Genomic DNA, 27,156 nt, shown 5'->3' with positions numbered 1-27,156 from the left:
TGTCAATGCAGAAAAAGCATTTGACAAAATTCAGCATCCTTTCTTAATAAAAACCCTCAAAAAAGTGGGGATAGAAGGAACATACTTAAACATCATAAAAGCCACTTATGAAAAGCCCACAGCTAACATCATCCTCAACAGGTAAAAACTGAGAGCTTTCCCCCTGAGATCAGGAACACGACAGGGATGGCCACTCTCACCGCTGTTGTTTAACATAGTGTTGGAAGTGCTGGCATCAGCAATCAGACAACAAAAGGAAATCAAAGCATCAAAATTGGCAAAGATGAAGTCAAGCTTTCACTTTTTGCAGATGACATGATATTATACATGGAAAATCCGATAGACTCTACCAAAAGTCTGCTAGACCTGATACATGAATTCAGCAAAGTTTCAAGATACAAAATCAATGTATAGAAATCAGTTGCATTCTTATACACTAATAATGAAGCAACAGAAAGACAAAGAAACTGATCCCATTCACAACTGGACCAAGAATCATAAAATACCTAGGAATAAACCTAACCAAAGATGTAAAAGATCTGTATGCTGAAAACTATAGAAAGCTTATGAAGGAAATTGAAGAAGATACAAAGAAATGGAAAAACATTCCATGCTCATGGATTGGAAGAATAAATATTGTTAAAATGTCAATACTACCCAAAGCTATCTACACATTCAATGCAGTCCCAATCAAAATTGCACCAGCATTCTTCTCGAAGCTAGAACAAGCAATCCTAAAATTTGTATGGAACCACAAAAGGCCCAAATAACCAAAGTAATATTGAAGAAGAAGACCAAAGCAGGAGGCATCACAATCCCAGACTTTAGCCTCTACTACAAAGCTGTCATCATCAAGACAGCATGGTATTGGCACAAAAACAGACACACAGACTAATGGAATAGAATAGAGACTCCAGATTTGGACCCACAAAAGTATGGCCAACTAATCTTTGACAAAGCAGGAAAGGATATCCAATGGAAAGAAGACAGTCTCTTTAACAAATGCTGCTGGGAGAACTGGATTATCAACATGCAGAAGAATGAAACTAGACCACTTTCTTATACCGTTCACAAAAATAAACTCAAAATGGATGAAGGACCTGAATGTGAGACAGGAAACCATCAAAACCCTAGAGGAGAAAGCAGGAAAAAACCTCTCTGACCTCAACCGCAGCAATTTCTTACTTGACACATCTCCAAAGGCAAGGGAATTAAAAGCAGAAGTGAACTATTGGGACCTCATGAAGATAAAAAGCTTCTGCACTGCAAAGAAACAATCACCAAAACTAAAGGGCAACCAGCGGATAGGGAAAAGATATTTGCAAATTACATATCAGACAAAGGGCTATTATCCAAAATCTATAAAGAACTCACCAAACTCCACACCTGAAAAACAAATAATCCAGTGAAGAAATAGGCAGAAAACATAAATAGACACTTCTCTAAAGAAGACATCCAGATGGCCAACAGGCACATGAAAAGATGCTCAACGTCGCTCCTCATCAGGGAAATACAAATCAAAACCACACTCAGATACCACCTCACTCCGGTCAGAGTGGCCAAGATGAACAAATCAGGAGACTATAGATGCTGATGAGGATTTGGAGAAACGGGAACCCTCTTGCACTGTTGGTGGGAATGCAAACTGGTGCAGCTGCTCTGGAAAACAGTGTGGAGGTTTCTCAAAAAATTAAAAATAGATCTACCCTATGACCCAGCAATAGCACTGCTAGGAATTTACCCAAGGGATACAGGAGTGCTGATGCACAGGGGCACTTGTACCCCAATGTTTATAGTAGCGCTTTCAACAACAGCCAAATTATGGAAAGAGCCTAAATGTCCATCAACTGATGATATATTAACTGATGAATGGATAAAGAAATTGTGGTTTATATACACAATGGAATGGCAATGAGAAGGGATGAAATATGGCCTTTTGTAGCAACGTGGATGGAAATGGAGAGTGTTAGGCTAAGTGAAATAAGTCGTACAGAGAAAGACAGATACCATATGGTTTCATTCTTAGGTGGGTCCTGAGAAACTTAACAGAAGATCATGGGGGAGGGGAAGGAAAAAAAAAAAGTTAGAGAGGGAGGGAGCCAAACCATAAGAGACTCTTAAAAACTGAGAATAAACTGAGGGTTGATGGGGGTGGGAGGGTGGGGAAAGTGGGTGATGAGCACTGAGGAGGACACCTGTTGGGATGAGCACTGGGTGTTGTATGGAAACCAACTTGACAGTACATTTCATATTAAAAAAAAAAAATCAGAACCCAGTAATTGATGTCTTACCTAGGGCACCCAGTGCTCATCCCAACAAGTGTCCTTCTTAATGCCCATCACCCATTTAACCCACCCCCCACCTGCCTCCCCTACAGCAACCCTGTTTGTCTCTGTATTTAAGAGTCTCTTATGATTTGCCTCCCTCTCGGTTTTTATCTTATTTTTCCTTCCCTTCTCTGGTGTTCATAGAGCCATTTGGCCTGCTTTTGCCAATTTTTCCAAAGTTGAGAATAGTATTTTCCTACTTGGCTTCTGTGATTTTTTTTTTCCCATTAACCTGCTCAAAGACCCTTGATTTATACTTCCTTCTCTCTGTGTCAAAACTGCCAACACTCAGGAGGTGCTTAATAAAATATGGATGGTCTGTTTACTGATGTGTCCCTCACTGCCACCAAATTCATCAACAATGAACTTTGCCTGCTGTCTCTACGTAGTGGGCCCAGAGTTGGTCTTGCTCATTTTTTTTTTTACTAGAGCTGTCGATTGTACTTCAGCTTTACCCTCCTCCCTCAATGCCAAGAAAAGAAAGAAGAAATATTCTTACCCTGTGCAGAATGTTAGAATTACTGTCAACCTGTTACTTAAAGGGGGGATATGCATACAGAAAAGTGTGCACATCATAAGTGTGTGGCTTAATGAATTATCACCAACTGAGTATAGCCCTTAGCACCGAGATCAAGTATCAAAGATGACCAGCACCTTGGAACCCCCACCCTCATCCTGCCTTTCACCACCCGTCCCAAAGCTTGTCCTCTGTCTTCACTTCCTCCCTAGGAAGAAAATCCCTCCCTTTGAACTATATGTGCTCCATACTTATATCATGTTTATTTTAAGAAGCCATCTGTAATAAGATAACATTGCTGGAATGTTCTTGCATTCTTGACTATAATCACATTATGAGCAGAAAGATGATAACGAGCTACATAAGACCCTTGGAAGTTTGAAGGTTTCTTTGCACGTCTGCCCCTGTTTTTCCATTTTTCCCTCCAGGATTTTCTTTTCACTTTAGCATACTACACTGCTCTTCTCATTGAGTAACCCCTGCTCAAAGGCCCCAGGCAGTATGCAGCATTGTTCAGAGGGGAAGCTGCCTGGGCCAGACTTTCATTTCCAACAAGCAGGACATCGTCACTTTGCCAGGAAGTACCCTATTCCATGCCGGCATGTGCTGACCTAAGATGTCCAGTGTCCTGATATATTAATGCTGAGTCTTACCAAGCGAAGCTCCTAGGAAGAATCCTACAAATCTGACCTTTCCTGCCACTAGCTTCCAGTGACCAGCTTGGAATTCCCCATCTCCGTCATGTGGCCTCATCATCCAGATACTTTGCCCCATCTCTTGACAGCATGAGTCCAATTCTTCTCTCAAAAGCCATTTTTAACATTGGCATCCACATCACCAAAAACAATGCCCTGAGAGCCTGAGCTGAGCTCAGCAGTTTAGTCATCTGGCATTTTCACCGTGTCCTGTCTAGGAAATGGTCCTGCTTTCTGAGAGCTGATGTCATTTTCACATCACCCTTCTTGCCCCCCGCCTCTTCCTTAAGGAGTTCCTAGTTTTGAGGACTCAGCCACCTGGAGGTTTCCCCGAGGCTCCAGCAGTAGCTCTCCCCATTTGGATAAAATTGTCTTCCTTCCTGGAAGGGAAATATTTTTTATTTCCAGTAATTGTGCTGAATAACCCGAAGTAAAGATACTGGCAACAGCACTCAACACTGTGGTTGGTGTGAGTGGGGAAGAGCCGGTAGAAAAAGTATCCTTGGGGCCTGCCTCATGTCATCCCTGGATAGAAGCATGGGCGGCTGTGGCCCAGGGGAGCTGAGGGTCTCCGGGCTGGGCACGGTGGGCTGGTGGCTGTGTGGCTCACCCAAGTGAGCTTTTATCTACTACAGATAGAGTGGATATTTTGATATCCGTTTCTCGTGGCCTCCCATGTCTTTCATACAGGCCTTTATAAATCCGTGTGGCTACGTGGTAAACTGCCATAGGGGGAATTTGACAGCCCTCTCTCCTTATCAGGCCCTACAAGAGCAGCTGACTTCAGTGGTCCAGGAAATCGGGCACCTCATCGATCCCATTGCCACAGCAGCTCGGGGGGAAGCAGCGCAGCTAGGACACAAGGTAATGGACCCTGCTGGGGGTGTGCGTGAGAGATGGGTGTGGGGCAGTCATTGATCACTGACTGTTCCGGGATCTGTTTTCTGCTAGAATCCAGATGGAAACTAGAGTGAAATCTTTCTGGTTATGGTCAGACTTGGCAGCCAACAAGACATGACAGTCTCATGTTGTGCTTGACCTCCCCTGGATAAGCCAGAGACTAAAGTTGATGTCTCTAGTCTGCTCTCTGCCACCATTTGTCCCTGGCTGGCTGGCCTCATTCTCATGTGTATAGGGGTACATTGTTCTCCCATGGCTTCTAATAGAGTGCCTGTTTTCACACATGAGGGAGCAAAGCAACCTTGCAAACTTCATCTTGAACAGCCAGGACTCGCTGGACAGCCACTCCAAAGGAGCCCTTCAACTGAGAGCTCATACCCGCGTTGTCTAAAGGCTGAATGATATTTTGCCTGTTTGGGACTCATTTTGCAAATCTTTGAAGGGTAGGTGCCTTGTCCAGCAGCCTGCTGGACAGAGAGAGGGCCTCCTCAGCAGGGAGAGGGCAAAAATTGGATTTGGAACCGCCTCCAGGGTTTCCGAGCGTTTATCAGTGTGACCGTCAGTATCGATGTGCCTATCAAGAGAACTCGGTAGCCAAAATCTTTTCAGCAGGTATTGATTTTAGAAAATCAATATTGTTGCTTTTTCACATCATGAAACAGGGGAAGGGCTACTTAGCTTCCTGCTGGTTCTAAGGGCAGGTTTTTGAGATTTAAAAATGACCAGGGTCCCTCTACGCTTTCAAATGTGGCAAATTTCATTTCTCAGCTGAGTTCCTTTATAATGAGAAGAGGGCTTGTCCACCTGTGTGAACCTCTGCACACAGGAGAGGAGCCTGGAGGAGCCGGGAGGGGAGGCTGGTCTGGAGGCCAGAGCTCTGCCAGCCGGGGGACTGGAGCCACTGCGTGAATGGTGCTGGCCACGGGGAACTGAGTTTGGCACAGAAACCAGACTTCACTTCAGCGGTGACTTTTGATTCCGGTCAGAACTGTGTGAGAAAATTTTTCTAGGGGTGCCTGGGTGGCTCAGTCAGTTAAGCATCCAACTTCAGCCTAGGCCATGATCTCACCATTCCCCACTTTGAGCCCCGCATGGGGCTCTGTGGTGACAGCTCAGAGCCTGGAGCCTGCCTCGGATTCTGTGTCTCCCTCTCTCTCTGCCCATCCCCTTCTTATGCGCTTGCTCTCGCTCTCTCTCTCTCTCTCTCAAAAATAAACATGAAAAAAATGTTTTAAAAAAGAAAAGAGAATCTATCTAGACTTGGAGGACAACAAATCTTGTCCCTGCAGGTACTGTTGTTAGTCTGGAAGATTAATTCCTGTGTCTGTGGGTGATATCAAAAGAAAGGTAACATACTGTGTCACTTGAGTGGCAAATTTACTCTCGGTCCTTGGGCTAACCCAGTCTCGCTTGCCAAAAGACAGTTCTGGACAAAGGAAGCCTCGGCCCTCCTTCCACAAGAGTCTTGGACTGAGAGTTGTTACCTACATGGTTCCAGTTCTTCGTTGAGACACCCTGGTGGAGTTCCCGGGTCAGCTTCACTTGGGAGTGATAAACGCAAGCTCTCAGAACCCACGCGTATTAGTTCCCTGGAGCTGCTATAACAAATTCCTAAGAGCTGGGTGACTTACACCAACAGAAGTTGAATCTCTCGCGGAAGTCTAAATTCAAGGTCTCAGCAGGGCCAGACTCTTTCTGGAGGCTCTAGGGGAGAATCCATTCTTTACTCTTCTTGTTACTTTTTTTTTTTTTATCTTTTATTTTTAAGTTTATTTATTTTGAGAGAGACTAAGACAGCACCAGTAGGGGAGGGACAGAGAGAGAGGGAGAGAGAACCCCAAGAAGGCTGTGCACCATCAGCACAGAGCTCAATGTAAGGCTCAAATTCAGGAAACCATGAGATCATGCCCTGAGCCAAAACCAAGATTCAGACGCTTAACTGACTGAGCCACCCAGGCGCCCCACTTCGTTGCTCTTCTGACTGCTGGTGACTCTTCGTGTTCCTTGACCATATCCTGCCAGTGTCTGCCTCTCTGGTCACATTGTCTCCTGCTCTTTTCTTTGTCTTCCCTTCTTCGGGCTCTTATTAGAATATTTTTTAGTAGATTTAGGACCCACCCAAGCAAGCTAGGATGACCTCATCTTAAGATCCTTAGATACATCTGCAGAGACCTTTTTTTCCCCCAGTAAGATCGCACTCACAGGTTCCAGGGATTTGGACATGGTCATATCTATTTTGGGCCACCGCTCAACCCACTCTGCCACCCTAGGCCTAAGCAATCCACGTCATGTAACAAATACTCAAAATTCTGTGTTATTTTAATTTCGGTGCTACCCCAGGTAAGGATATTTCCTCTGCCCTGTCTCGAGAACAGAAGGTGTTAGAGTCTTTGCTAAGCTCCCTAAATACAGGGAAAAGCACATCCTTTCAAAAACCTTTGTCCACAATACATGAAGAATAAGGACATGTGGCATTTATCAAGAGCCTACTCCATGGCAGGCATTGTGCTGCGTACTGTTATGTATGCTAATTTAATCCTTCTAACAATCATTTGGAGGTTAGTGCTATTATTATCCCCGTTTTATAGAGGAGGAAACAGAAGTTTGGTAATAGGAAGCAGATTGCCTAAGATTTCTCATTTAAGGAATTGACAGAATTCAGATCCAGCGGCTTCTGAAACTGGAGCCTTCTCTCCATCACCCAGCCATAGTGCCTGCGTGAGGGCACCAGCTCAGTTGTATTGAATTACTCTCCACACACCGCAGCCCTTGACATTTTACAGTTACAGTGATGAAATGTAGTTTTAAAATTAAAAAAACAGAGGCTCCTGGGTGGCTCAGTCAGTTAAGCATCTGATTCTTGATTTCGACTCGGGCCATGATCTCGTGGTTCGTGAGATCACGCCCCACATTGGGCTCTATGCTGACAGGGTGAAGCCTGCTTGGGATTCTCTCTCTCCCTCTTTTCCAAATAAATAAATAAACTTAAATTTAAAAAAAAAAAGAATCAAATTAATGAAAATATTTATTAATGAAAATAAATAATAAATAAATAGAATCTAGAAAACATGTTAGATTCTAATGCACTAAACACCTTGATTCCTCTAGTACATACAGGACCCATCCTGAGTCCTGCCCCCTGATGACCCATTAGTGCACTGTGGTTCACCTTGGTGGTGACCCCAGTACCCTACTAGGGGATGAGGGTGAAATCCAATGCAAATGTGTAGGGCTGATACCTGGAGTTGTGCAAGCTGGGTCTTACACAAAGGTGTTCGGGCAAAGCAGAGAGTGGGGCCAAAATCTAGTCGAGTCATGTGCCTTGGAATCAATCATGTCTGACCCACAGATAGGGAGCCCCTTTAAAATTCATCCAAAGCACCACAAAGGCCAGCAGCAGCCCTGCGGAAGCGCTTTGAAACCATCTGATTAAAGAGAACTGTAATCGAGAGTAAAAGAGCAAATGTACGTTTACTGCTGGCTGATGGTCCGTCTCACTGTGAGCTCTAATGACCTTTAATATTTTGGACTCCCACCTTGGCCCAGCCACCACCAACTGCATGAACCCCTGCCCCCTGCTTCATTTCTGACCCAGTGACTGCACAGCTCAGGAGTGGCCTTCTTTCCTCTGTCCTCCTCACACTCATTATTCCTCCACATAATGGGAAGAAGCATTAAGGGAAATTGCTGGCTAGATGTCTGAGCTCACATACACCTGATGGAACTAATTTATCAGTTAGTAATTGGCATGCACAATGAGGAGTGGAACAGAAAAGTGTGGTCAGTGCCATTGTGTTTTTTCCGAGTGGAAATAGATGGTGGTATCTGAAGCAAGTACGGTGAAATGTTCAACTCTGGCATTCTGGATGCTAGGCAAGTGGGTATTACTGTATAATTCTGGAACTTTATTTTAAATGCCTTACAGAGCAGCAAATACCAAGCAAGAAACTTCTGGGGCGCCTGGGTGGCTCAGTTGTTAAAGCGTCTGACTCTTAATTTCGGCTTTGGTCATGATCTCCCAGGTTTGTGAGATCAAGCCCCATGTCTGTCTCCACGCTGATAGCAGGGAGCCTGCTTGGGCATCTCTCTCTCCCTTTCTCTCTGCCCCTCTTAAACTCACATGTGTGTGTGCTCGCTTTCTCTCTCCCTCTCTCAAACTTTTTTTAAAAAAAACAAACAATATGGGGCGCCTGGGTGGCTCAGTCCATCCAGCGTCCGACTTCGGCTCAAGTCACGATCTCACGGTTGACGAGTTCAAGCCCCACGTTGGGCTCTGTGCTGACAGCTCGGAGCCTGGAGCCTGCTTCGGATTCTGTGTCTCCCTCTCGCTCTGCCCCTTCCCCGCTCATGCTCTGTCTCTCTCTGTCTCAAAAATAAATAAACATTAAAAAACAAACAATAAACTTCTTTTTTTTTTTTTTAGTATCTATTCGTAACTTCTGCCCATTTTTTAATTGGATTATTCAGTTTGGGGGGTGTTGAGATTTTAAGTTCTTTTTTTTTTTAATGTTTATTTATTTCTGAGACAGAGACAGAGCATGAGTGGGGGAGGGGCAGAGAGAAGGAGACCCAGAATCAGAAGCAGGCTCCAGGCTCTGAGCTGTCAGCACAGAGCCCGACGCAGGGCTCGAACTCACAAACCGTGAGATCATGACCTGAGTTGAAGTCAGTCGCTCAACTGACTGAGCCACCCAGGTGCCCCAACAATAAACTTCTAAAATCCAATATTACAACCATAGCAGAGCTGAACTAAAAAAGAGAAGTAGCCAACAGTAGAGCAGAAGGTAGGAATCTGGACTGTGGTCTGGGACATGGGATTCCTTTCACAGCTCCTTGTCTTAGCTGCTTGAGGTCAAACAAGTTACTCCACCCACCTAAGCCTTGGTTTCTTCATTTGTATCTACATGGTAGGATTGTTGTGGGGATTAGATGAAGCTTGGTGAGCTGTTAGTAGAAAACCTTGCATGTGGGATATTCCCAGTAATGCCTGTGAGGGGCGTCTGGTGGCCCAGTCAGTTGAGTGTCCGACTTTGGCTCAGGTCATGATCTCGTGCGTGTAGGTTTTAGCCCTGCATCGAACTCTGTGCTGACAGCTCGGAGCCTGGAGCCTGCTTTGGATTCTGTGACTCCCTTTCTCTTTGCCCCTCCCTTGCCTCCCCACTCACACACTCTCACTCCCTGTCTCTCAAAAAAATAAAACATGAAAGATTAATAAAAAATAAAATAAATTAATTTAAAAAGTAAATAAAAATAAGTAAATATGGCTCTGCGGCACCCAGTGGGTGGGTTCTCGTGAGCACAGAAGCAACATGACGTTACCTACCGGAGAGGCCTAAGCAGGAATGGTGGTTAGCCATCTGGCTAGGCTTTTTTCTTCTCCTGGACTGGACTAATCACAAACAGAACATCTAGGGCAATGTGAAATCATTTTTACTTTTATTCCAAATCTATGGTTAGGCCAACAATGCTCCAGGTAGAGAGCAGTTGGATTGGCTTCCTCGAAAGCCTTTGCTCTCAGGCTTCTTTTCTCAGCGGTCCTTGGTCCCTTGCTCCGCTCCTGTCCCCCTTTCTTCTGAGTTCCTAAGATGCTCCTCTTTGGTTCTTTTGAAAGCTTGACAGTTTGTGAGATTTGTAAAATGCTCACGCCCAACTCAGGATCACGAAACAAATTCCTTAACACTTGGGCCTTGATGAGAGACGAGATGAAGAGCTCCCCAGAGGAAGTAAAATCCAAGCAAGAGTTCATTAACGAGCAAGTGCTTCTAAAAGTAAAATTGAGTGATGAATAAAGTCTGAGGGTCTAATGTGTAACATGATGACTGTAATTCATGATAGTGAATTATATTAAATAATAGAAAAAAACAAAAAGTAAGTCTCCGCCTGTGTAAAAAGCAAATTTCAGCACGTCTGTCTCTCCCTGTGCATCATCCCAGTCCCCTCCCCACCAGTGCGACCCCTAAAGGAGACACATGTGATTGCATGATGTATCTGTGGCGTTTTTGTTTTGTTTTGTTTTGTTTTGTTTTGTCTTAAAAGGTGACACAGCTGGCAAGCTACTTCGAGCCCCTGATCTTGGCCGCAGTTGGTGTCGCCTCCAAGATTCTGGACCATCAGCAGCAGATGACTGTGCTGGACCAGACCAAGACGCTCGCAGAATCTGCCCTCCAGATGCTGTATGCAGCCAAAGAAGGTGGAGGAAACCCCAAGGTACAGTTCAGGATTCCAGGGACTCACCTAGGGCCACTGAGAAGCCATGACACATTCCTCCTTGTTGTGTTCCTCCAAGGAAAACTCCTCCAGTTCTCGGTTGATTGTATGTGATTTCCCACGCAAAGATGGGAAATAATCTTCGATTGGCCTTCCCAGGGACCTTTAAGAGGAAAACCGAGAGATCTACGTAATGAAGCCTTATTGAGAAGTTGCATTTTCCATGACAGAAGGTGCAGGCAAGCGTCCTTGGGAAAGAAAAACATTGTGTGGTGTTTGCAGGAATAAAAACTAATACTGCCCGGCACCTGCTCAGTGGTGACACCCAGCTTGCGCAGAGCAAAGCTCTGTTGTTTTCCAGTGAATGTTATTTCCATTCCCGGTTCTCAAGTTCAAAGCAAAATGCGATGCAAGGTCACCCACGGCATGTGCTTCTGTTGCCTTGGGGACAGTCGTTTAATATGGAAATCTCCCTTACCAGTTTGCAGGTGGAATGTTTCCACAGCCAGAGGTATCACCCAGCTACTAAGCGACCAGAGATGGTGACAGCATGCCATCTTTCAGGGTTGATACTTGTGTCAGGGTGATTATTTTACTTGTGAAACCATCACGTACATTGTGAGAAGGTCGGAGGCTCCTCCTGCTCTTGGTACCTTCTAGCAACTGCCTCCACACAGTCCATCTGAACTTAACGGGTCCTCACTTAAGCAGACTAAGTTGTGGGATTACTGACTGGAGAGATTTGTATGGGATACTTGCCTATTGGCTACAGAAATCCATATTATGTATCTATTCTTTTTAGTGTGCTTTGTTGCATTTCTAAGGTCTTTACATGGACAACATGGTACAGCAGGGAGGACTCTAGATTAAGAGGCAGAATCACAAATGGGTCCTCTCAGAGCTCACAGTTACTGAGCGCTGACTCTGTGTCACCCCTTACACCTCATATCCTCTTGATATTTGATCATCATAAAAATCCCATGGTGTGAGAAGGTTCCCACTGGACAGATGTGGAAACTGAGACTGGTTAGGTGAGTTGTCCCACGTCACAGAAGAGGTGGACGTGGAGTCAGGACGGAGCCTGCACCCTGTGAAAGCACAGGCCGACTGCCCAAAGCAAAGGCTGGAGAGAGGTCGAGGAAAGTTGCAGGAGAGAGGCGACATGTGACAAGTTGGTCTCACAAAAAGAAATTACCTGGTACATAAGGGCGGTCAGGGGCGTGCCAGGAAGAAGGAACAGCATATGCAAAGGTGTACGTGGGGTTATAAAAGGATTGTGATACCTTTAGAAAATAGCATGCAGTCTGGTGTATATGGAACGTGCTGAAAGTGGGGCCATCAGGGTGGGAGGATAGACTGGGCCGTGTTGTGACTGGTCTCCTCACACTGTACAGAGGTTGGGCTTTGTTGTGAGTAGTGGGGTTGACAACCCCACCAGAGTTCAGAAACACCGCTCCCGTAGCACCATGCATACTATCTTAGACTTGGGTTTTCTGTGTGCACTTTTACCCGTCATGTATCTGGCAACTCTTAAGAGCCTAATTCTTGGGATGCTAAAAATATTGAGAGCCAGCCATTGCCCTCAAGTTGTTCCCAGTGTTCTGGACAAAAAATAAGTCTCGTTGCTGAAATGGCGAGATTGAACCACAAGAACAAGAACACCCTTTTGATTGATGGATGAATGATAGTTGCCTCTGAGTTGGACCAGCCCCGTTTGCACCTGCCCCAAACTGGAGAAAGGCCCAGTTCTGTGTTGTCTTTTCTCCAGGGCTGAGTGCCACATGTCTCCCCCCTGACCTGAGAGGCTTTTATTCCCAGCAGAGTAATTGGAATTAGGAATTTTCTGGGGGCTATTTTAACGTTTTTTTTTTTTTTATTTTGAGAGAGAGGCAGAGAGAGAGGGGGAGAAAGAATCCCAAGCAGGCTCCACCAGGTGGCTATCAGCACAGAGCCCGGCATGGGGCTCAATCTCATGAACTCAGAGATCATGACCCGAGCCAAAACCAAGAGTTGGACGCTTAACCAGCTGAGCCACCCAGGTGCTCCACGTTTTCTGGGTTTTTAAGATATTAGCCCATCTGCTTGGACTACAAGTTCAGAGCTCCATGTGGAATTCTGTTCTATACCAAGAAACTCACGGTTGGGAGTGTATGTAGTGAGCACTGTAAGCTTTATAATGACATCACCTGCTTGAAAATGGTGGCTGGACATGAGAGTGGAACAGTTTTCAGCGAATGACCTGAAGCATTGGCCACAAGCTGAGACGTGGTTGGCGGGAGCAAGGTGGCTACATGTGTGTCTCCACTGACTGGCATCCTTCGGCCCATGCTCTGTCTATAGACCCTGACAGGCTTGTCACAGAGCATGCCTAAGATACTACAAGTTGGCTTTTAGGTCCTTTCCTAAGAAGCCTGATGCGTGGACTTAATCACTTTGGGCGCTATTCTTTGGGCAAATATTCCCTAGGTGTTACTTGCTAAGTCTTCAGTGATGCATGTGTGTGTTAGATGTTGTGGGTCGTTGCTTGCCGAGGAAATACGGTTAAATGATGATCAGTGGCTTTGATGCGGTGACAAAGAGGATAAGCTTTGGGTCCAACATAATTGAATTCATTTCTTTGCTTCCTCATCTAGACAGTGGGGTTGATAATGAATACCTCTCAGGGAGAGTTGTAGAGATTGACTGAGATAATGTGCCTGACGCAGTAGGTATTCCAAGAAAAAGAAAAGTGACCTCCCCAGACCCTGCTGTTAATGAGTCATATGATTACAAGGAATTTGCTGGGTAGCCTCCCCCTTGCCCCGTGGAGTCCCCTCCCGCACTCATTCTCTACCCCCAAGTTCTCCCTTCTGTACTCACCCCTACCCCACCCAGTTCCCTCCTACATCCTCCTTGAAGGGCCCCTCCTGCTTCTTCTGCCTGAGAGCCTCCAGCGTATCCACAGCCCTGCGCACTGTGGGGCATTTCTAATTATTAGTGGGTTTTTTCCCTTCTGCTAACATTGACATCTGTCTCCCAACCCCCTGTAGCCTTCTCCCATTTTCCAAATTCCTGTGATGTCTGTGCCCGCTTTACTGGGCTTTGTAGTTGAAGCACTGTCATACAGAAATCAGACTCCCTTGGAAGTAGACTTCAGACGTGTTTCCAAAAAAGAACCGAGTCTGATGTTTCTCCCGTGTTGTGCTGTGAGGAACAGTAACAAGGAGCCCCTCCGGAATCTAAAATAATGAAGGGTCTTTGTTGAGCCTTCTGACTCCACTTCCCAGATTGCTGTTGGACTTAAGTATGCCCTCGTTGAGCGCCTACTGTGTCTTTGCATTCCTGACACTGGTGTGCACAGGTGGCCTGCGGGGTGATAGGGACGTGGCCGTGTGGCAGGGATGAGGTTTGTCGTTGGAGGCACAGGAAGCAGCCCTGGGAGAGGCTTGGGGTACCTGGAGGAGGCTTCACAGACTCTCAGCTGACCGTTTAAGGGTCTGGGACTTAACGCATGCAGAGTGAAGGGGAGCGGGCCTGGCGAGCTTCTCATACAAGCAGATGAGAAGGTGATCGTTTCTCAGGCAGCCAAGAGCAATGGCGTGTTTTTGTGGGTTTGGATGCCCCAGCGTGGAGAAAGCGTTGTTTACGTTTTCGGAGTTCAGAGAGCAGTTCTGTGATTTACTGCTGCCGCCCCCAAAACTTGCTTCTTGTACCTTCCTCAGCCCATATGGGAAGGCACACGCTTGGCGGGCAATGCTCACTTCTCCCTGGAAACACGCACTCGACTTTAATGTGGGGGTGCAGAATCACTGACACTTTTGTGCCACCAGTGATCGTCTCATTTGAAGTGAGATTTAGAGAAATACACACCGTCCAATCTTGCCTTCTTTTATCAATGAGAACGTCTTTGTATAGGGGCTCTCTCTAGAGGGTAACATGCAAGAAATGTCACCTTTCAGGCTTCTGTCATCAAAATGAAGCAATCTGCACATGTTGTGTTTTACCTTCTCTGTACCAGGAAATCAGCGATCAACCTAAATTACCAGTTGCCTCCATCACATCCCTAATAGAGTTTTGCATCCTGACACGTTTGCCTCAAGACAACCACCTGTGATCTGACCGTTGAGACCTCTTCTTGACTCTTGAGACTTTTCAATTCTGCAGACTTAGCCAGCTCCTGTGGCTCACACAGCCACCTCTTAGAATTCTCGTCTTTCAATTAGTCAAGAGAGTTAGATTTAGGGGCGCCTGGGAGGCTTAGTTGGTTGAGCATCCTACTTCGTCTCAGGTCATGATTTTAGGGTTCGTGATTTTGAGACCCGCATCAGGTTCACTGCTATAAGCATGAAGCCTGCTTCCTATCCTCTGTCCCTTCTCTCTCTGCCCCTCCCCACTGACATGCATGCATTCTCCCTCCCTCCCTCTCTCTCTCTTTCTCAAAAATAAATAAAAATATTAAAACAAGAAAAAAAGTTACCATTTACCTTCTCTTACTGGCCCATTTACCTTCTCATCCACCAAAGTGAAAATGTCATTTCTTGGACCTTTGGAAGGGTCGTCTCCCCCTGAGGTATGTCAGGGCAGCCATGGCCACTGCCTGGGTGACCTCAATGCCTGGAGCAGTGCAATTCTAGAAATAACTCGCTGGCATCAGTTCCGATTTCCCAGTTTAAGAGCATTGTCCTCAATTCAGGCACCCGGCCTAAGTTCCAGGGTTCCCGGGCCATCCTCACTGTGACCTGATGGTTACAAATTCAAGGGATTCTCAGTATCCTTCAGGTTCAATAATTTGCTAGAATGACTCAGAGAACTCAGGAGATTTCTCTACTTACTGTTACAGTTTTGTTATAAAGGAATACAAACCAGCGAAAAGAAGAGACCCAGAGGTGAGGTCTGGGGGGTGCCCGAACATGTCCCAAGGAGGTGTCACCCTCCCAGCTTATTGACATGCATCACCAACCAGAGAGGCCTCACTCCAGCTTCGCTGGATTTCAGTATGTAGGCTTGATTGATTGGTTTTAGTCATATGACCCGTGATTCAGTCTCCAGCCCCCTCATGTCCGCAGAGGTCAGGCTGGCATTATGTTGCTCAAAGCCACAGCCCTCTAATCACATGGTTGGTCTTTCCAGCACGACCAGCCCCCCATCCTGAAATTGTCCACTGGCCGCCATGAGTCACCTCCTTAGCATAAACTAATATGTAGTCCAGGGGGCCCACCGGGAATAACAGGCAGCCCTTGATCTTGGAAAGGCTAAGTCTCCCTCCCAGGAACCTAGAGCACAGATCAGCCAGATATATATATATTTTTTAACGTTTATTTATTTTTGAGACAGAGCATGAACGGGGGAGGGTCAGAGAGAGGGAGACACAGAATCTGAAACAGGCTCCGGGCTCTGAGCTGTCAGCACAGAGCCCGACGCGGGGCTCGAACTCACGGACCGCGAGATCATGCCCTGAGCTGAAGTCGGCCGCATAACCGACTGAGCCACCCAGGCGCCCCGATCAGCCAGATATTTTACTGCTTCACACTGGGTGAGGTTCCAGGGTCGGGCTCAGCTGGTGGCAAAAGCTACCAGGTGTTGGAAGGTATACGCAAGCTCAGCCCTGGGGAGCTCCAGGGAGCAGATTGGGGAACTGTGACTGGCAACACATTCATGGGCAAGAGTGGAGCCCACGATGGCAGATAGAGCTGAGAGACTAGAGGCCGGGCTGTTGCTGAAATGCAGAAGAAGGCACTGAATGATGGGGACCCAGCCAACTCGGGGAACAGTAGCAAGTCCTGAGGCCCCTTGCCTTTGCCACATGATACTTGTGAGGCTTTACCTTAATTTAAAAGCACCCCGTTTGGGGGGAAAGGCGGAAACTTCCCTTTGTAGATGGCAAATTCCCTACATTAGTGGTTTTTTTCCTAGTAGCGCTGATAAATTTGACCTGATCTGACCATCTGCTCATTTTCCTTGTGACCAGTGGTATCGTTTCAGCAGATGGCCCGCTGGTGGGTGGCATTTGTCATCCACCAGATCCGGAAGCTTTAGTACTTAAGCTCCCCTTTTCAGACTGTGACTGTCAGAGGGGGTCTCTGGCAGGGACATGGTCCAACCCTCCCCTTCCAGTAGGCTGTGAGGATGAACGGGACCTGAATCACAGTGGTGAGCACGGTGCCTGGCACAGAGGAGTCCCTAGGGATTGTTAGCAGCTGCCTGCTGTTCCTGCTGTCATGTGCTTTGACATTTACTGTTATTCCTGGTCCCCTGCCTGTCACCTAGAACGAAGCAGTGACTGTCAAATGCAAAAATACCTGACCCGAGATATAAGAACACGGGTTATGAAACTAGTTGGAAAGTCACATCGGGTCCACAGGCTGGCTCCTACATTGTATAAAGTACACACCAGCCCTTGGCATCTTGCTCGCATCCCCAGGAACATCGTTGGGTATTCTTGGCCCAGTCAGAAGAGCTGGAGCAGGTCACTGCAGCCCGAGGGAGCCCAGTTGATGGTTCAAGGTAGGAAGGAAGGGCCGGGTCCCGTTCTGACTCCCCACAAAGCCCTGTCTCCACCGTCAGCTCTGCCATCCGTGCCTGTTCAGCGGCATGAAAACAGATGGTTCCATTAATTTCTAAACAAGCCTCTCCAGAGGGGAAATTGGCACCAACAACCTGTGAAGGTTATCCTTTTAAAAAAATTATGCGTGAAAGTAAAAAATTAATGTGTCACCCTTTACATCAGCCCCACCTGGTGACTTGATCGGACCCTTCATTTCCTCTGAATACCATGCTTCTAGAAGGAAGCAGAGCCCACTGTTGGCAAGGAGCACACGGTCTAGTTGGAGAAGGGGCAGGAGCTGTGCGTCAGGCACCGTGTCAGACCCTTCACACACAGTGTTTGGGCTCATCTTCGCAGTCCACGTTCCCTCCTGCCTCTGGACCTTGGTACAGGCTGTGTCCTCTGCCTGGAAGCCTCTCCCTTTTCTCCCATCCTCACCCTGTCAACTCTGCTAGACTCTGGATTGTTCCTCCAGGTCTCTGCTTCAACATGGACACCACCTATGAGAAGTCTTGTCTGGCCCCAGGGTTGCATTAGGAGCGTTCCTTAGGGGCTGTCGCAGTTCACTGCTGCTCCAAACAAGCCATCCTAAAACTTAGTGACTTCAGACACACCATTTTAGTATGCTCTCTGGTGGATCTGCAGGTGGACTGAGCTCAGCAAGGTAGTTCTCATTCAGTCCCTCCTGCCATTGAAGCCAGATGGTGGCTGGGGCTTAAATGACTGGACGCTCCATCACTCCCCGGCGCTTGAGCGGAAATCAGATGTTGAGGGGGCTGGGGCTCCGTGGGCAGCCCTTTCTCGCTCTGTGTGGCCGGCATACAGCCTCAAGATAGCCGGCCTTACCCAGTGGCCGAGGACCTCACAGGAACATCTCCTGAGAGAGCGGGGCAGTACTTGTATTGTTTTTCATTATTGAGCCTCTTTTCCCAATGTTCTTTTCTCTGAGGCCTTTGTCTCTTGATGACTGTTTGACTCCAGAGTTGCTTCTCGGGGCTACAGGAATCCCAGAGAAAGCTGATGGGAGGACGACAAGAAGGCTGCTGGAGGAGGTGGTATTTAGGCTGGGCCTTGAAAGAGGGCTGGGATTTGCATGGAGGGAAGAAAAGAGGCAAACTCAATAGAACCAGCTGCTACAGGCCTCAGGTGAGAGGGTGCAGCTGTGAGGAGGCTTCCAGTTGGCCGCCAGGACCATACCAGGGAAGCAGGTCAGGGGGAAGAAGTCCCAAGAGGGAGGCTGCCTGGCTGCCCCCATGGAAGGCCTGTGAAGTAGAGAAGATGGCCACTAGTCTGGGCAAGCCACAATGGTCAATGATTCGCGTCTGCCTCCTGACAGTCGCCTCAAGGTAACCATCCGTGAGGTGCGTGTTTCACCTCCCAGCAGATGTCATTGTGGAAGGCCTCCTCTCGTTTGGCACGCTTTCAGTTCCACACAGAGCCAGTTCCCATGGCTTACACAGCCTCTTCTAAAAATTCCTCTCTTCAGTTAATCGGTCAAGAGTTACCGTTGACCCTCGCTCAGTAGCTTCCTTGCCTTCTCATCCACCCAAGTGAAGGTGCGATCTCTTGGGCCTTTGGAAAGGTCTTCGCTCCTGAAATACATCAGGGCAGCCACGGCCATTGCATGGGTGGCCCCAGCGCCTGGAACCTCACCATTCTCACACTGACTACCTGACATTAGGTCAAGCTTCCCTAGGCTCAGGCACCTACTAGACTCCTCTTATTATAAATATACGGTGATGCAGCCATATCATCTCACCAGAATTTGGCAGAGCGTTGTTACCATTATTCCCATTGTGCTGAGGAAGCAAAGGCCAGGACCACTTAGCTAGTTAGAAGTGGATCTGGAGCTAGAACCCAGCTTTTCTGATGCCAGGACCTTCGTTCTTTGTCCTGCATCTTGCTTCCACTGGAGGTGTTTTTCAGGGAGCCTGCCATTACCATTGGTTCATCTTTTCATTCATGTATTCAACCAGTGCCTACTCTGTGCTTGTCCTGCATGTAGCAAGCCTGTGGTCATTAGAGCCTCTCCAAGTGTGGGTCAGGGGGGAACTCGTGAGCGCTCGCGACTCTGCCTGCGGAATGAACATCTGTCCCTGGAGAACTTGGCTCACTCATCCCTCCAACCTCATGACAGTGTAATTTGTGACATAATTCCAAAACCTGTTCATCTTTCTGCAGATTTGTTTGTTCACCATATGCTTAAATTTACGTGATCCAGTCTTAAGAAATGGTAGGATATCGGGCAGCTTTGAACAGAAGTGCATTTGTTGTAAACACTTTTTTCCTTTATGTTAGTTTTTTTTATTATTTTCTTAACATTTTATTTACTTTTTTAATATAATTTATTGTCAAATTGGTTTCCATACACAGCCAGTGCTCATCCCAACAGGTGCCCTCCTCAATGCTCATCACCCACTTTCCCCTCTCCCCCACCTCCATCAATCTTCAATTTGTTCTCAGTATTTAAGAGTTTCTTATGGTTTGCCTCCCTCCCTCTCTGTAACTTTTTTCCCCCTTCCCCTCCCCCATGGTCTTCTGTTAAGTTTCTCCACATTAGTGAAAACATGGTATCTGTCTTTCTCTGCCTGACTTATTTCACTTAGCATAATACCTTCCAGTTCCATCCACATTGCTGCAAATGGTCAGATTTCATTCTTCCTCATTGCCAAGTAGTATTCCATTAAATATATAAATCACATCTTCTTTATCCATTAGTCAGTTGATGGCCATTTAGTCTCTTTCCATAATTTGGCTATGAAAGTGCTGCTATAAACATTGGGGTACAAGTGCCCCTGTGCATCAGCACTCCTGTTCCCCTTGGGTAAATTCCTAGCAATGCTATTGCTGGGTCATAGGTAGATCTATTTTTAATTTTTTGAGGAACCTCCACACTGTTTTCCAGAGCGGCTGCACCAGTTTGCATTCCCACCAACAGTTTAAGAGGATTCCCGTTTCTCCACATCCTCTCCAGCATCTATAGTCTCCTGATTTGTTCACTTTACCCACTCTGAGCAGCGTGAGGTGGTATCTCATTGTGGCTTTGATTTGTATTTCTCTGATGATGAGTGACATTGATCATCTTTTCGTGTTTCTGTTTGCCATCTGGATGTCTTCTTTGGAGAAGTGTCTATTCATGTTTTCTGCCCATTTCTTCACTGGAATATTTGTTTTTCGGGTGTGGAGTTTGGCGAGTTCTTTATAAAGAACTCACATTTTATTGATCTCTGAGACAGAGTGTGAGTAGGGGAGGGGCAGAGAGGCAGGGAGACACAGAATCCGAAGCAGACTCCAGACTATGAACTGTCAGAACAGAGCCTGACGCAGGGCTCAAACCCACGAACCATGAGATCATGACCTGAGCCAGAGTCGGACGCTTAACTGACTGAGCCATACAGGCACCCCATGTTAGTTGTTTTTTTTTTTTTTTAATTAAACCCATCACCTTATATATTTGGGAATCTGTGGCATTCTCTTTCTGCTACTCTGAACGCACTAACTTAAAACTGGTCCTGTCGTAAGATGCTGTTTCATATATTGCAATTTTTCCTTTTAAATTGTAAAAAGAGATCTTTTTCTATTTTCCCTTCTGATTTTTAATGATTTCGCACACAAACATACCCACATAATAAAAGGAAAAACCCAGAATACATTATTGTGCTCCATAATGGAGATACAGTTTTGTATTGTGTCTTTTGAAGGTTATACTTAAAAGCAGTGAAGTGATTCTGAGGAAACTGAGCACCATTTTCTTCTGTTTATGGAAATTTCCCACAATCCTCTTTCCCCTTTGCTTTCTCAGGCCCAGCACACCCACGACGCCATCACAGAGGCCGCCCAGCTCATGAAGGAGGCTGTTGATGACATCATGGTGACACTGAATGAAGCAGCTAGCGAAGTGGGGCTGGTGGGAGGCATGGTCGATGCCATTGCAGAGGCCATGAGCAAGGTAGGCCTGGGCATCCACGTGTTCACCTTCACCCCTTGACCCCATCTGCTCCTCAGTTTCCCTCAGACGTGATCCCCAAGTGCTTTTCTCTAAGGAGTGGTCGGTCAAAGTGGATATCAGTGAGCCTCCTCTTGAGGGTTCTGATAAATGTATACATTTTCTATCCTCTGTCCACCATAGTATTCATCCCTTATTATTTCTTCATTACTTTTTTAAGCCACTCTCATCCTGTCTTTCAATGTTATGCAGGGGAAAGAAAATGGAGATGGAGAAGGTATCACTGGCTCCTTCACTTATAAAATGGAAATAATTATTTACCTCCCCTGTTGACCTCACAGAGATGTCATGGGGAACAAACAGCAGAGTGAAATAGTGAAGTGATTCCCAAGTGCTAGTCTTTGGAATGGCTACTTAGGAATCACAGGGAGCACGTTCCAAGACCCTACCCTAGCCATAATCAGTTGGAATCTCTGTGGGGTTGAGCCTAGGAATCTCTCTATATAGTTTTTTTAATGTTTATTTAATTTTGAGAGAGAGACAGAGCATGAGCAGGGGAGGGGCAGAGAGAGAGGGAGACACAGAATCTGAAATAGGCTCCAGGCTCTGAGCTGTCAGCACGGATCCCGATGTGGGGCTTAAACCCACAAACCATGAGATCATGACCTGAGCTGAAGTCTGGGGCTTAACTGACTGAGCCACCCAGGTGTCCCAGAATCTCTGTATTTTTTAAATCTCCCCATGGTTTTGGTATCTACAAATGCAGAAACCACTGAAGTAGTATGTGTGAAAGCCTGTAGTGAACTCTTGTGGGCAACGGGCATAGGAGATAATGTGAGAATTATTTCTCCTGCAGTGACCCCTCCATTGACTTGGATCAGTAGAGAAGTAAGACTGAAGAGTGTCTCCTGCTCTTTCCCCAAGGAATCCTTCACTCGTCTTAGCAGTCTGATAGTCATTAAAATTAACAATTGTTCGTCAATATCTAATTGCCATTCTGGGATAGCACAGCCAAGAACTTGAGATGTTGTCTGTGTTTTGAAATGTCCATTGTCAGACTGTGAGTACATTATTACAGTTTTTCAGGATAATAAGTGGTCTTTAATTGCTAATTTAGAGAAGATTGGTTGGTTCATATCTCCATAAAGAGGTGATAGCCCGAAGCTGTAATTAGGATAATTCTCCTTAAACATCACAGTCCAGGCTGAGATGCTGGGGCTCCTTCAGAGACCCCAGGCGTGCCTTGTCAGAGCCCTCCAGTAATTTCTGCTGTGGGCTTCTCGTGCCTCAAATATGGACAGTTTGGCATAAAATGAGTGAAGTTCCCCTCTTTCTAAAGGCCTTTGGGTAAGTCTCCATGGGTTTGTTTGGCTTCCAGGAGTCAGAACACCAGAACTTTGAAAGTAAGCCATGTGCCTACCAAGGTTATTAAATAATGGAGCTCAGGTTTTCTCAATACAAATTAGAAATTCAAATGATAACCTTTTTCTTCCTAGGAGAAGGTATTTTCCAGAATCACCTCAATGATGGGGAAGGGTTCCACCAATCCCTGGAATATGGAAGTCAGATTCTTGAAGTCTTTTTTTTTGATAGCCTTTGAGCCTTACCATATTGTGACGGCTTTTCAGCAAAGAAAGCAGCTCTTGTACTGGCTGCTGTCAGTCGTTTGACAGCTGCTCTCTCACTCAGCCCAGGACACACTTGATTCTCTCTGAAGGACTGGGGAGAGAAGTCCGGTGTGAACTGATAGCAATAATTAGGAACTGCTAATGACACGACCCACAGAGGCCGGGAACAAAGGGGTTTTTTTCCTCAGTTCCACAGGGTATACAAGTAGGGTTTTATTGGTACCCCTACACTTGGACCTACCCAGACCTGCCAGCCAAAGCCCAGTGAACCACCTAGTGCCTCTTCCCCATTCTCCTTTCGTTCAGCTCACCCCAAACTGCCCATCGCTACACACTTTGGGCTGAGTGATATTCCAGATCCTTTGAACCCCTAAGCGTTGAAGTATTAGGATTGGCACACATTCTTAGTTCTGGTTATTTGGTTACATTATTGATACACTGTTAGCATCATTGTCTGAACTTCTTAAAGCCATTGAGCGACTGGCGGAAAAAACCAACGTGCGCCCAAAGTTGATTCTAACGTGGACACAGTTTACATCACTTTTGGTGCTTCTGCTGTGGAGGTTCTTTTTGGAATTCTCTCTCCATGTCTAAGCACCAGAAGGTTTGGGTTAATATGAAGTAATCAACTTTCTGGTCTACCTCGGATAAAGAACTCAAGCCCTCTGAAACTCCATTTCCTCATTCAATGAGGTTAGTGGCCCTCGGCCTTGGGGATCTTGTGACCCACTGCCTTTTCTTTGTTTTGAGTTTTTGTTTGGGTTATTAGATGGTGGTGGTGGTGGTTTATTCTTTTTGATCAGGGATGGAGATGAAAACAAAAAACCCTGCTACCTGCATCACTACTGTTTCCTGCAAGAAAGGTCATGTTAACATCCCCCTCAAAAAAAGTAGGAAGGCTATAATTAAAATCTCAGAGTAAAGGAAAGTTCTTTAAACTAAAGAAATCTCGAATCCAAAAATTCGGCCCCTTTGATCTTAATTGTGTCACTTTCTTCAGATTGGTAAGTTTGCCACGGTAGCCTGAAGCCCCTGTGTTCCGAGCTGCCCTCCAGCTCCAGCATCCTGGTGTGTTTGTAGTTAGGCCACATTTTGTATGAAGTCTCCCAGCACATTGCTGGACACTTAGAAGATGCCCAGTCAGTCTCTACAGAGAGAAGGAGTCCACAACTCAGTCCTCATTTGACCAACAGGGTCCCCATAGTGCATTGGAGACTTAGACAGCAGCTCTATCCTTGGCAAGGAAGCCTGGACAGATCCACCCTGGGGTTTGTGCTGAGGCTTTGATGGGAATTATATTCCCGAACTGTGTGGCCACATCACACATAGGCTGTAGTGATACGCCCCCTGGTCTCTGCCCAGACTTCAGACTGTCTGTCATTGCCTACCCCGGACCCCACGTTTTCCCCATGATTTCAAGGTTCTTCATCAGACAGACCAGCTTCATCCCCATGCTCTCAACAGCCCCTCTTCTGTTCACTATACTCCCTCTACCTGTATTCGTTTCTCTTTCCTCTACGTCCTTACCTGGAATACCATTCTGCAGTCAGTGGCGACATTAGCGATGATGATGGTGGTAGACATGGGTTGCCTTTCTCATCGTCATAGTGCTCATTGACATCATCATCATCATCGTCTTCATTATCCTGGTCATCATCTCTTCCTTCATCTCACTTGATGTGCCCTACAACAGCCTGGCGCTAGGAAGTCTCCACTGAAGGACCTGAGACTCAGAGTATAAGCGACCAGCTTGAGGCCCCCTCACAAGCCCTGGAACCAGGGCTTCTGAACCAGTATGCCCCCAACCCTTCAAGGGACAGAGTCACTGTCCCACTTGTTCCACCTCTTCCCCCCACAGTGATGTCTGCCATTTGTCAATTCCTGTTGCTTTCAGTCAGATGAGCAGCAAGTTGTTCCTAGTGGTTCCAATTCCTTGTCTTCCCCAACCTAGATCAGAAGTGAGAGTTCGAGGGTGTACATTCTGTGGGCTACACCAGTCCTAGGGAAGCCATTCAGGACGTAGATTCTGCCTCCTCTCCTGAGTCATCTTCTGTCATTCTGTGCTTCCCTAGAAGTGTCTGGCTCATGCCCACTGCCATATGCTTGAACTCTAACCCTGCTTCTTGGAACATCTTCCCCACCTTTTGTGTGTGGCAGACTCCTCCCCTGGTAACAGTTGGCAGAAATGTCCTTCCTCTGGAGTGCCCTCCCTCTCCTCTCAGACAAGGCTTGGGACCTCCTTGCCTGTGTACCCCAGGTGCCATCTTGGCACTTCTGTTAAAGCCCTTATCGCCAAAGCTGAGGGATGCTGTTGACTCTAAGCCAAAGAAATTCTGTGGGTGTCTCCATTTTCAAAGTTCTGATTCTAATAAAATACAGTCCACCCTTCAACTGTCCTCTCCTGACATGTGGGTGCTTATTTCTCTCCTCTGTAGCTGGATGAAGGCACTCCTCCAGAACCAAAGGGAACATTTGTCGACTATCAGACGACTGTGGTTAAATACTCCAAAGCCATTGCGGTAACAGCTCAGGAAATGGTAAGAGGAAAAGAGCTGCCCCACCCACCGTTGGTTGCCCTGTTGTCCTCCACTACCACCACTGAGTCATCAAATCAGGGTCTGTGTTGGAGAGAGATGACTCCGTGTTTCTCGTTCCTTATGGGCCCCAGCTCTGTGCTTTATCTGTGATCTCTCCGGCTGCCTATGGTCTAGACGCCCCAGTCTGCGGGAGCTCTGATTTCATGGAAAAGCTGCAAGAGGGAATTACAGATAATTGAGACTTGGGCATGAGGACAGGGGAGCAAAGGAGGGAGAGAAAATGAGAAGGAAGTTGGAGGTAAGGGGAAAGAAAGAAATCCTATCTGCCTCGCCAAGGACTGGACGTGTTTTATCAAGTTACAGTATAAGAGAAGACACATGGGGGTAGTGCAGATTGTCTAATGGAATCAAGCTACAGTATGTGGACAATAAGATATGCTAGTCTGTCAGGCACAATGAAACAGCATGGGTCTGTAAAATCAATTTCCCAGACAACAGAAGGCATGTAACCTTTGGAGGTAATTTTCAATTTTTCTTTTTTCTTAGAATGTATTGCCATCAGAATTGTATTAGATGCATCTTTAGATAAAAATGGCCTTGAGAGACAGTGAATGCTATCTTGGTATGCTAAAAAATAATACAAAAGATGACAAATGGTGTCCTCAAAAATACATAGTACATAGTAAGAAAGCTCCTCTTAACCTCTGAAAGCTCAGAGGTCACAGAATAAAATTTTGGAAGACGCCTCTCTGCTGCTGCCACATGAGGCCTGAGTTGAGAGAGGAGGTGGCTTCCCAGCTCGAGGGACTGAGTCCGGGCCTGGCTCCTGCCCCACCAGACCCAGCACCTCTGGATGGTTTTGTCATGTAGTCTTACGTCCACTAGAGGTTGAGCTTGGACCACAAAGGCTTCCCCGGCTGCTGCTACTCCTTCTTAGAAACTCTGTGATTGTGCCAAGCTCATTGGTACTTAAAAGGATTTGGGATGGGAGGGGGAACAGGAGCAGTGCCTGTCTCGGCGACTAAAAGAGCTGGAGTCAGGCCCATGCTGGTTCTGCTCAGGGTGCTCCAGGGCGGGGCACAGGTCGCATCGGGCGGCCCTCCTGTGCCAAGTTCTCTGAGCAGAGAGCACAGCGCAGCAAGAGATGAAGGTATTTTGAGTGGCCTCGTGGCGTTTTCTGGAACCTCTCGCAGGCTAGGTTCTCAGCAGGCCCATCCTGATCCTTGATGTGCATGCTCTTGAGGAGCCCCGCCTGGGATGGCATGTCTGCTCCTAGGCTGGCTGGCCTGGACCCTGAGTTGGCAAGGGTCCGCTTCGCCATGCCAGGTTGCCCAGGATCCAGGGCTCACACAAAGCACCCTCCCTCTCACAGGGTGTTTAGCGTGTGTGTTCCTTGGGAGCCCACGCCTATGCCAGAAAGCCTGTGATGCTTTCTGATACACCTGCGTTAGATGGCTACATGTTCCCATCCAGCCTCTGTGAATATGGAGCCATTTAAATCATTTTTTAAAGCCCTTTGAAGCCAAAGTCTTCTAATGCCACCAAGAGGGAGGAGAGGGTAGGGCAGGAGCAAAGCCTCTTAAGAGAATGAGGATATCTTCCCGGGTGGCAGTTAAAACTGCTGTTGTGACAACCAACAGGCATTTTGTTGGAGGAAAAGGAAAAGCTAGAAACCACTGTGTTAGCCTTGTAGGGTAAACTTAAGTAAGTTTTTCTATGAAGCAGGAGGAAAACACTGAATATCCCGATAATGAAAAGGCAGAGCTCGACCATTTAGGCTACAGTATACTCTTTTTTAAGTTTATTTATTTTTGAGAGACAGCACAAGTGGGGGAGGGGCAGAGAGAGAGAGAATCCCAAGCAGACTCTGCCCAGT

At 46.7% G+C, this 27,156-nt stretch overlaps 1 protein-coding gene across 10 annotated transcripts in view; it reads left to right on the top strand.

Annotated features, from left to right (window-relative positions):
* Positions 1 to 27,156, top strand: part of TLN2 (talin 2) — a 433,652-nt gene that overhangs the window by 349,159 nt on the left and 57,337 nt on the right. For all 10 annotated transcript variants that reach the window (XM_027067412.2, XM_027067414.2, XM_027067413.2 and 7 more), the window contains 4 exons: positions 4,302 to 4,403; positions 10,476 to 10,646; positions 20,972 to 21,118; positions 25,179 to 25,280. In XM_027067412.2, the coding sequence (XP_026923213.1) occupies positions 4,302 to 4,403; positions 10,476 to 10,646; positions 20,972 to 21,118; positions 25,179 to 25,280 (522 nt within the window). The remainder of the gene's footprint in view (positions 1 to 4,301; positions 4,404 to 10,475; positions 10,647 to 20,971; positions 21,119 to 25,178; positions 25,281 to 27,156) is intronic.

Source organism: Acinonyx jubatus, chromosome B3 (genome assembly GCF_027475565.1).
Source record: "Acinonyx jubatus isolate Ajub_Pintada_27869175 chromosome B3, VMU_Ajub_asm_v1.0, whole genome shotgun sequence".
Classification (NCBI taxonomy): domain Eukaryota; kingdom Metazoa; phylum Chordata; class Mammalia; order Carnivora; family Felidae; genus Acinonyx; species Acinonyx jubatus.
The sequence above is the reverse complement of the archived record's forward strand: the minus strand, read 5'-3'. Positions and strand labels throughout refer to the sequence as shown.